This window comes from Pomacea canaliculata, linkage group LG7 (assembly GCF_003073045.1).
Source record: "Pomacea canaliculata isolate SZHN2017 linkage group LG7, ASM307304v1, whole genome shotgun sequence".
Taxonomy (NCBI): domain Eukaryota; kingdom Metazoa; phylum Mollusca; class Gastropoda; order Architaenioglossa; family Ampullariidae; genus Pomacea; species Pomacea canaliculata.
The window spans coordinates 11,899,779-11,911,194 of record NC_037596.1 but is presented as its reverse complement, the minus strand read 5'-3'; the positions used below and the strand labels follow the sequence as shown (position 1 = coordinate 11,911,194).

Here is an 11,416-nt window from a genome sequence, read left to right as displayed (position 1 = left end):
TTGCCCCCCCCCCCCAAATACCATCACGAAATAGTTTCATTCGTCCCTGACAGACTGCACCTAGTCCGTAATAACGAAAGCTTCGTATAATTGCTTGATGGGCTAATGAAACGTTTAACTCAATGCTCTGTTCCTAATGAGCTTTGACGTCCAAGTACTAGAATTTGGTTTTAGCCAGCTAGGGACCTAGCTCCACATACAAAGATGGAACTTATTTACTCGCCTTTACGCTGCTTTCAAGCTCCATCAGATCCTTCCTACCAGTCAACTTCTGGAAAACGAAGCTGACTATAAAGAGACTAAATGGAAATGAATGTGCTTTAAGAAGTCTCTCTGGTATACATGAGCACCATCTTTCACTACGGTGCGAAGATATTAGTTTTCCAAACGGAAAAATCTCAGGGTAACATTGATTCACTACTCCACGAGAACCATGAAGTGCATTCTGTTAGTCTAAATACCAGGTCTTTCGCAGGATCTGTAACATCAAACCCGTCTTAACACTTGACCGCCAACGAAACATTCATTTCTGGATTCCTGATGTTTAGAATGGGTTAGTGCGAGTCTTTATTTTAGCCTATTTTTCTCTTATCTGATGCCATATTGTATTTTAAAAGTCTTATTAACGACAAATTAAAAATAGAGAAACTCGCGAAGAACCGATTATAACTAAAGTTAAATAAGTTTTAGAAAGAAAAATCAGTAATCTTTCTTCCTTATCTCTGGACAGGTTTTCATCTGGACAGGTTTTTATGTGCGTCCCCATTTTAATCCAATAAGTCTTTTTGACTAGAGGAGTGATTTGATACTGCAGTTGTTTAGTCATACATTATCCAATACAACAGGGTATATTGTTTATAAGCCTTGATTAATCTTCACAAAGATTACTCCCCGAATCCCTGCATACACAGACTCAGCAGTTTAATGTAGCACAAAATCTCTTACCAAGAATTATTAGATGGGCCAATGCCTAATGTTTTTCTTTTTTTATTAGAAACATTCTACTTATTTATTTAATCCATGTTTTACACAATCTCTCTTTTCTACTTTAGTTTTATTTTGTACGAACATCTGTCGTTAATGCGTAGGTGTCACTGTATGTAACGTGGTAAAAAGCTGATAAAAGAAACATCCAAAAATAAAAAAATATAAGAGACTTATACATTAACTTAGACAATTACAAAAGTTATGCCCATAAATCAATCATTGCAGTAGGAAATTATAAAATGCCGATTTCATCGGTGTGTACAATTACACCAGTAAAGATATTCATGACGACTCTATCTAAAATTTAAAGACTAATGAGAGTAGTTCTAAAGTTTCCTACTTGTAGGCATGGTTTCTCCTTCATTACACTGGGCAGGACTGGGTTCTGAGTGAAGAGGGAGTGTTGGTACATCCAGTTTGGTCAAAGTAGGTCTCGAAAAAAATACAAGATCTTGGTTTGTAGGACTCCCGTTGCTGTCATTTCTCACAGGGACAACAGACACATGCCCTCCATCTGAGGTAGTTTGGTATAAATCGTTCACGATCATACCTTTGAAAAGATAAACTAAATTTATGAAATCTATTTTATCAAGATTTTCTTTAAAACTTATAAAGTGTGGTCCCTCAGAGTTCATTGCTTTTGGGTTTGTGTGTGTGTGTCCTGCAGCATCATATTAAACACGTTTCTGTGAGCCAGAAACAGATTATGATGCGGTTAACGAAGCATAACTCAACAACAGACTTAAAGAAAAGTATGAAAGAATTTAAAGAAACTGACACACACACTAATTGTTTGGACATTTATGATTTAGCTGTTTCCAAATAATTCAAAACTACTCTCTTCCCACGCAGTTATATGTACATACAGTTGAAACCTTCGCTATCGTCAGTGACGAATCCCACCGCTCTGCTATTAATCAGTCAAATATCTTACTGTCTACCTACTTACTTTCTCTTGTGTGATCCCTGTTGCTTGCAGACACCCTGACAAAAGAGAAAATTAGAGTCCAACAATCTAGTTTACTAGAAGACAAAGCTTAATGACAAACGATAATATTTTTTGTAATTTCTTAGAGTAGTAAGTTCTTTTATGTTTTTTGCCAAGAAGGAAACAAGGGTGTGTAAAGCTTATTATGTAGACAGAACGAGTGGGACTAGCCATATCTTACAATATTAGATCAGATTCGTACTTTTCCTGTCTTCCTAATTTAGTGTAAGTATAAAAATACGATTTTGTACAGCCGTTTATCATTATTGTAAAACTTTTACAGTCAGTAAAGCCTGTAAAAACAGAAAAAAAGTGGAAAAAAGTTCACTTTTTCATTTTTAAGAAATATAAGTGTCAAGTAATCTTTCAAATTACTTTAATACAGATATAATTAGATAAAAGGCATAATATATATAGAGAGAGGGGGGAAGATAGTGACATGATAGTCAAAGGTCATGCCTTGTTCCGCATGCCCATATTTGGATAACATGCGCGTCATCAACGTAAGTTCAAATAAGAACAATTTTATAAAAAGTGAGAAAATGCTTTAAGATATGAGGAGGTTAACAGACCAAGTATTGTATATAAGAACCCTAATATTGAACAGTACATATAGTGTTTACCCCTTTTTATTTGCCAAAGATAGACAAGAAAAGAAAGCAAAGTGATCTCAGTGAATTGTCAATCAGGATCAAAGACTTAGTCATTAATCTGCGAATATAATTATGTCCTTATGGAGGTTCGATTCTTTGTGGGTATTATTTGTTCAGTCTCATTGCAGCCATTCTGAAACCGAATGTCCTATCAAGAAGCCTGATTGTCTTCCATTGTTTTCCAAATCTCTTAAGGCATCTTGGATTCCGCTTCTTGACCCTTAGTTTAATACTGGGTTGAAATTGTTCCTTGATCCTGACTGAAAGTTTAAAATGGCTGAATACTAAACATGCATTACTGATTTCAAATAAATAGCTTAAAGTCTACGGAGGTTGAAGTATAAGGAAGGACCTAATGCTCATAGCTGTAAATCAGCTCAACACATAGGACCTTATGTCTACTCGCGTATATCAATTTCATACATTTAAGTTGTCAAATAGCACCAAGATAGCACTTAAAATATTTTGCAATTTAGAAAGTTTACATATACAAATGGATTCCTCTATTTGTATTATAAATTCGCAAAATAAAGCTAAAAATCAAGACTAAGCACACATACCTGGTCCTTTTACCTGATAACAGGAGGCAAGATCATATTAAATAAAAATCCTGTTGTAAACTTATAATACTGGTTGTGTCTATACGTGTTTAATCTAACTTGCCAAATGTGGTTTTGACCAGATGGCATGACCCGCGCATGATGCTATTAATAAAAAATTAGTTATCAACTTTTACTTTATAAATAGAAAATAAAATGCGAAAAAGAACTTCTAGAATTTTCTTTATAGCATTTTGAGCTAGATAGAGAAAAACAGGTAAGTATAAGAAGAGCCTAGGTCTGGTGACAAGGGCTAAAATCTCTACAACAGGCCCTAGTCTGAAATAGGGAATAGGGTGTTTGATGTTATTTACATCTCATGGGGTGATTTGGAAGTCTCTTGAACTTGGCGGCTTGGACGAGCATCTTTGTGTCACGTCGGTCCTCAAGTGGTTCCAACCCTGTGATTGTCTCCAGTTCCTGTATGGGCGTAGACCTCATGGCTCCAGTGATGAGTCTGGCTGCTTGGTTCTGAACCTTGCTGACCTTCTCAAAGTTGGATTTTGCTGCTGTGCCCCATGCTGTCATGCCATACTCTAGGACTGGTCTGACCCTTCCGGTGTACAGCTTCTTGAGGATTCTGTCATCCGCGCCCCAGCTCGTGCCAGCCAACTTCTTCATAAGTGCGAGTCGCACCTTGGCTCTGGCTTCGACCTTCTTGGTCTGAGGCTTCCAAGTAAGTCTCTTGTCGAAGGTTACTCCAAGGTAAGTAGGGTTGTCCTCCAGTGGGAGAATCTGTCCATCGAACTTCAGAGTGGTCTTCTGTTCCCTAGTGGACAGAATAAAGATAGTGTAGGTGGTCTTTTTGGGGTTGACTTTGACAAGCCACCTCTTCGTCCAGTCTTGCAGGACATTAAGCGCCTCTTGGAGTCGGTAGTTGGCAGTTGTCAGATATTCTTCTGTGCACCAAAGGACCAGGTCATCTGCATAGATGGCTCCTTGGACATTTCTGGGGAGGTCCTTGATGATGTCGTTTATGAAGACAAGTTACAGGGTAGGACTGAGTACTCCCCCTTGAGGAACTCCTTCTCTCAGCGTCTTCTTTCGGCTGTATGTTCCGCCGACGTGGACTCTGGCCTTCCTATTGTTCAGGTATTGAGAGATCCACTGGTACATGCAGCCGGATACGCCACACTTCTGGAGTTTCAACCTCAGTCCATCTTTCCAGACCTTGTCGAAGGCCTTTTCCATGTCTATCCACACCGTCAGCGTGTGCTTCTTGTCCTGGAATCCATCTTCGATCTTCTGGGCAATGTATGTAACCTGGTCTTCAGTTGAGCGATGTTATCTGAAGCCTGCTTGTTCTGGTGTAAAGATGTTGTTCTTTTCCAAGTGCCATGATAATCTGGTGTTGATGAGGCGCTCCATTAACTTGCCCACGCAACTGGTGAGGCTTATGGGTCTGTAACTGTCCACCTTCGCTCGGTCTTTGCCTTTCTTCTGGACGGGCACCATGTCTGCTTCTCGCCAGATTTGTGGGACGTGGCCGCTGTTCCAGCTGTTGTTGAAGAGGTCGAGGAGTTTGGTCTTGGCTCGTGGGCCCAGGTGTTGCAGCATTTCATTGGTGACATTATGTGGACCAGGGGATTTCTTCTGACTTAGGGTCTTGACTGCTTCTTCAAACTCTCTCATGTTGAGTGGTTTTTTCATGTAGTCTTCCTGGTGTTTTCGCTGGCTAAGTTCTCTTCTTTCTTCATGAACTTGCTGTTTCTTTTCTTCTGGTACTGTGAATTTGCTGACCTCTTCATAGCTGTCGATGATTGCGTTTGCTGCTTTTCTACCTGTTAGCATATCTTGTGCTTGTTGTATGACGATCGGTGCACTTCTAGTATCTTCATCATTCATCGCCCTTGCCAGTTTCCATAATTTGTTTCCTTCTCTGTCTAGGTTCAGTTCTTCTGTCTTTTCTCTCCAGCTCTTTCTTGCAGCTTCGTTGCAGGCTTTTCTGTATTTGGCGCTTGATTCTTTCAGTGCTATGTTGTTTTCTATGGTGGGGTCATTCTCAAACTTTTTCCTGGTCTTGGAGACTTCATCTTCTAGTTCTTGGAGTTCTTCTGTCCAGTATGGCCTATAGTTCTTTCGTGCGCCTTGTGGTATTGTTTCTGAAGCAGCTTTAATGATCGCCTTGTTGAATGCATCGATGGCACGGTTGATGTTCTGGTCTGCCACACGTATTCCTTTGGTGTACTGGTCTGACAATGAGACGAAAATATCCCAGTTGGCTTTCTTGTAATTCCACCTGGGAAATGTCTTTGAATCTTGGGGCCTGTACTGCAAGTTGATGGCCAGTTTGACAGGTCTGTGGTCGCTGCCGCCTAACTGGTTCTGCACCCCTCTGGTTGTTTTCTTGGAGAGGTCGTCAGTGGCGAAAGCAAGGTCAGGGGTCGTTGAGGAGATCCATCTGCGCGAGAAGAAAGTCGGTGGGTCTTCTGGATCGTTCAGCAGGATCATCTTGCTATCGATCTGCCAGTCCTCCACTTCCTCTCCTCTATTATCCGTCTCGTCGTAGCCCCAGCAGGTTGTGTGGCTGTTGAAGTCGCCGACAGCCAAACAGGTTTCGGCAGGGATATCAAGAGTCTGCAGGGAAAGTTCTTTGTCGGGTGGGCAATACAGGTTGAAAATAGTGAGCACATTGCTATCTACTGTAATCTTGACTCCGTTTATTTCAGCTTGCTGATTCGTATCCACTTGAAAATCTCTTGATGGGATGTTGAATTCTAAATTCTTTATCTTTATTCACAGGGAGCTGCGATGGACACGTACTTCCAGCCAAGCAACACATTCCATTCCGCTTGTTCTCTTTTGACTTACATATGCATCTTTAATAACAACAATAATAACAAATCAACGCATTTTACTGCTTAACAAACGTTGAAGAGGGGAGAAAACGATGAGAAAATCAGACCACCAGCTACTGGAAATATGTACACAAGAGACTTGTATGAATCTGAGCAACACAAGGCTTAATGATGGCCACTGTGTGAATCGTTAGAGGCAAGGATGTAACAGGGCCTGGCACTCAGCCCACCACACAGCTGCTTCTTGTAGATAGATGACAACTTGTCCTAGACAGGATCTGAATACAAGAAGCCCAGTCTACACTGAACTTGTGTTTAATCTTGTAGTTCCTGTTTGCTGTAGTATAACAGGAGAAATAATGTAAGCAGCTGTTGAAGTGTTGGTCATTAGGAAAAAATAATTTGTAAGCCAAATATGTCTCACGCTAACTAAAAGGAAAAAAATTTCATAATAATCCAAGCAGAAAAAAAGAATATGATCAGTTCATGTAAAGTGTGAATGTAAATGGCCATAGTGGGGTTGGAGTATAGTCAGACAAAATCCCAGTAACAATCAAAATCTGTGTCACGTGACGTGCCGTGAACTGCAGCACGTGTGGGTCACATGTTCCACAATCACTAATGAGGTACATGTGGAGGGTGTTCTGAGACAAACAACAAAGATCATACGAAAATTCATTCCTACGAACTATTTACAACAGCCGTTGAGCGACACATGGAAATTGCTATTAATCTGCAGAACCTTGTATCAAATATGTACACTAAGTAAAAAAATAGAGATGTATAATGTAACAAGATGTACAGTTTATGCGAATAAGGATCGTAAATAACATGAGCAGATTAGTCAGGTATTGTAATATGGAGATACAAGGCTTGATTGTGGATATTTTCCAGCAGAGACAATTATGCATGAATCCATTCCAGTATTTGGCAAGATTTGTGTCCACTGCAGGACGTTTGAAGTTGCAAGTACATATGTGTATGCTTCCTGGACAGACACAAGCAAAAAAAGCTGGAGAAATAGATGAGAAAGAGAGGGAACAGAGAGAGAGACAATACAAAAAAAATAAATAAAACCAGGACATATTGAAGGATTTCTGTAACCATTGCACTTTACAATTATTAAATCCTGTGAGATTAATAGGGAAGGTACTGGAGGTTCTTTTATTACTGTAATTGTGCAGAGTGTAATCAGACCCTGTTCAGTATTGTACTCGTAATTAGGATTGTTGTCTTCTAAGCACAAGTTAAACAAAAACAAAATATTAAGCAAGATGTTTTTTTATCGTGAGGTCCTCTTTCCTTTCCATCCCGTTCATCCTTTAGTAATCCCTCCTTTACTCTTTCTTCGGTCTGTTTATTTTTTGTTTGTAGTTTCGGGGTGGGGGGACGATGGCGGTGCCTTTGATGTCGGCGTATTCAGTTTTTGTTGTGGAGCCGATGATGTCCTTGGGCAAATTTGTGGTTGTAAAGTCTAGGTCTCCGTAAATTAATCCATCAGCGTTTCTGCTACAAGATGGCTTCTCCTGTTACATGAATAATAAATCAAATATCTTGTCATCGTAAAAGCCATATTTCTGTGTTCTAATTTAATTACAGTGGTTGAATCTACAAAAAAAGATGACAGGACTAATCACAGGTTAAGCGATATTTGTCGTAGTGACAAGTATCTTAATTAATACAAATAGATGCATGCACGATGTAAAGGAATGCATGCGTGAAGAAGTGAAGGAGTGGGCAAGGAAGAGTAAAACGTGGGTGAGTAGACGTATAATTATTAAGTAAACCTTAGTGAAAACAGCCGCGCACTCATAAATCGTCCATCACCACATTTACAATTTTTGTCACAATTCAATCGTCGCTGAACTCGATGAACTAACCAATTTTTATTGGAGACTTCATATTATTCTATTGCCAGTCCCTGTTGTTTTACAGTAAGTGGAATGTGCTGTGGTCCTTAACCACGAGAGGGTCAATTATAGGAGAAGTATGTTTTCGACTCGTTGCCAATGCCAGCAGCCTCCAATTTCAAGAAATCACTATTTTGAGATGCATTTAGGATTTTCGATTGATGTCACGTATTCTCAGAAATACTAATTCTCTGTGAAATACTTGTAGAGCACTCCTCATGTTCTGTGTCTGGTTCAAGGAAGTTAAATATTCTTTCAATTCTTGCAGCAAGAAGACATGAACGAGTCACGGTTTCAATTTTGTGAGAGTAAAGGTTAAAGTCTAAGTACTGTCTTGATGGCGGCTTTGACAACGACTTCGAAATTCAACGAACGTTACAACGCTCAAGGTTAGGGATGTTAACCCTGACCAAAAGTCCTGATAGAAAGCTAATCAGGCCCGAGACCTCATAATTCCATCCGCAATGGAATTGAGTGTATGCTCACCAGTGACATTGTTGTTTGGGCTTCATCGCTGACCTTGGCAAGAGGTGCCTTCAATTCTGCAAAACATTAAAATAAATACTGAAATATATATTATAATACAACAAGCATCACTTAAATAACTCCTCTACTTCTACAAATGTTTCCGGCCATTCTAGAATGACATATCTATATTCTGTATTTATTTAGTATTTACTGGCCATGTCAGGTTCGATCGTTAACGTTTTCAAACAGCTATAAACAGAAAGAAGAAGAAATATGACGATGATGATGTTGATGATAATATTGATGTGTCATTTTATTACATACAAAATATCAAATGCACCCTGAACTTAAAATTCTCATTGGACATGATCCTAGTCTAAGTACAGATTATCTAGAGTGTTGACGATAGGAAATATTTCCTAGTTCCTTCTTTGAATCAAGCATTGAGCTGGTGGCAAGTGCAAGTGGTATTGCACAGAACAGGCTCTTATTTCATAGAACAAAACAAGAAAGTTGTTCACCATGAAGCCGTTATTCAAAAGTCAACTATGTCCTTACTGTCTCTCCGTCAACCCGTCTGTATTACCTCGTCCGCCAGCACACTGCTTCATTCATTCATTTTTCCGCTCACTCGCACGTGCATCCGTCCGTCCGTCTTTTTTCTTTGTTATTGCCTCTGACACTATTCTCTCTAATATTTAATATTAACCTTCTCGTGTTCTCTTCTTTTCTTTGCGAACTTCTCTTGCCGAAACATAGGTGTCACCCTGTGAGTCATCAGCACCAACTGACAACCGAAAAGAGTTTTTGTTATTGTGCATTTTATGTTACCTTATTTTTGCTTCAAGCTCATTGGGCTAGATTTGTAAATCTGGAAAGCCAGACTCTTAAATTTTGTCAAGTTTAATACAAAGTTTGAAATGAACATTGTTTTGTTTGTCTCACCTTGTTTTTTTAATCGTTTTTTCTCTCGAACCTCAGGTGCAGACACGTAGGTATTCTCTTCTGCTCCCAATGATGCGTTACCTGAGAAACAGCGAAAACTTCCCATGAAATCCGACCATGCTTTTGTCAACAGACAAAGAATTTCTTTACTGCTACTATAACTCTGTCTTAAGATTTTTTTGTTGCTTTGTCTGTGTCTTTTTCCTTCCATACATGCTTTTATCCACGGAGTCCCGCATGTTTATCTGAGACTGAATATATATATGAAAAAGAAGGTTTGTTGCTTAATGTCACAATTGCTAATGAAAGAAAGGCCAAACACAACAGAGATATGTCAAAGAAAGCAAGGGCATTGTGGCTTAACGTAGACATGTTCATTACTTTTTTTTCCTATCAACAACAAAGGCGATAAATAAGGACCAGCTATGATTATTATCTTTATTCTTTTTATAGATGTAAGGCTTAAAAACAATTTTTTTTCTTCCAAGATATCCTATGCATTCATTTAAAAGTTACATCAAAGTGATTCATTAAAGTCCTACTGAAGCCAAAGTGACAATAAATATCCGATGATAGCTCACAAGAAACATGATGAACATCAGCAGCAGTGACTCGTGTCTGCGCGTGCTGTGAACGTGGAGGGCGAGCTGGCATCTCCGACATGGTCAGTGGAGAAAGAGGGTCTCGGGTGGGAGGACTACACGTGTGGATGGTGTGGTTGTTGTTGTTAACCGCTCCACTCGTTTCATACACATCATTGACAATCATACCTACAGAGAAAAGGGATATTCTGTTTTAAAAGACTAAATATCCTGCAGTCTAAAAAAAGCCGTACTGACGATTGTAGCCTTGTAAGATTCGTTCTCCTGACAAAGAGCCTGGGAGTTAGAGAACATAATTATATTTCTTTCTTGGAACTCGTTTTTTTGCTCTTATTTGAGAAAGCAAAACAAAAAAATGAACTTTAAAAAATGTAATTATTTAGTGTAATAAAGATAGAACTGATAATATAGTTTATAATCACTTACTTGCACAACTTCCTCGTCGATTATCATTCGATCCTCTGTTTCCAACTGTATGTCTACAGTTTGATTAAAAAATATTGTATGTTTAAAGAGTGAAAATTATAAATATTGTTTTATTTAAAAAAATATAAGGCTTTTATTCTGGTAATTGCATAAGATTGTAAAATGAATTATAAATTTTATTACTAATATCCACCTGTTCGCATGTACCTCTCCAGCCAGACAATGGGCAAGCAAGGAAGTCATGCAGCAGATAGAAGTAATTGGGCGCATTCATTAATTCAGCAATCATCCAAGTAAGTCTTTATGTTGTGAATGAATACATGAAGTGAAAAAATACATACCTATTTGTGTCGTCTGATCCTGTTGGCCACATTCCATTGGAAACACAAACGCAAAGCAATATCAGAATAAAACTAAACACAATCAGGTCTCTTAATTGATAAACAATTTATACATGAAATTAAATTATTTACTAAATATCTGAGAACAAGAGCAGTACAATTGTAAATAATGTCGAACAGTCAAAGATCATACAATACTACCAAAATAAAATGCCTTTATAAGGCCGTTATACCATCTTTATGCAAAAGGCAGAACCTAAACACCACCTTGGGACTTTTTAATACCATTTCTAATATCTAGACGGAAAGTTTTATTGAGGTTATCTGCGCTACATAAAGTAGCATCTTATTGACCATATTATTTAATAATAATTTAATTATATCCTCGGTAAAGTGAATTTTCAATTTTATTTTTCCTTCCAATCATCATCTAAAGCGTCTAAAATTATTCTGAAATGATTTCAACCTGGTGCAACAGGAAACACACACGCAACACCATGTCATTGATTGAGTGTGAAGATAACATCTATGATCATTTTGTGTCCGACAATGGTTCCATCAACAAATTCAAACTGAGCTTTACTGGTTGAGCTGCCGTTGTCTTCACGGCCTTGCCCCAGAATACCTGGCTAGGTATTGATGCCTTACTACTTGTGATTCTTTCTCTCTGTGCCATCCATCAGACGGGAGAAATTCGAC

The 11,416-nt window shown here is 38.7% G+C and overlaps 1 protein-coding gene across 3 annotated transcripts in view; it reads right to left on the bottom strand.

Moving 5' to 3' along the window:
• Positions 1 to 5,099: 5,099 nt before the first annotated feature.
• The window catches only part of LOC112567776, a 17,601-nt gene continuing 11,284 nt past the window's right edge, over positions 5,100 to 11,416 (bottom strand). For all 3 annotated transcript variants that reach the window (XM_025244594.1, XM_025244596.1, XM_025244595.1), the window contains 7 exons: positions 10,718 to 10,736; positions 10,377 to 10,429; positions 9,930 to 10,118; positions 9,349 to 9,429; positions 9,113 to 9,190; positions 8,422 to 8,477; positions 5,100 to 7,551 (listed from right to left, as the gene is read on the bottom strand). In XM_025244594.1, the coding sequence (XP_025100379.1) occupies positions 7,363 to 7,551; positions 8,422 to 8,477; positions 9,113 to 9,190; positions 9,349 to 9,429; positions 9,930 to 10,118; positions 10,377 to 10,429; positions 10,718 to 10,736 (665 nt within the window). In that variant the 3' untranslated portion in view covers positions 5,100 to 7,362. The remainder of the gene's footprint in view (positions 7,552 to 8,421; positions 8,478 to 9,112; positions 9,191 to 9,348; positions 9,430 to 9,929; positions 10,119 to 10,376; positions 10,430 to 10,717; positions 10,737 to 11,416) is intronic.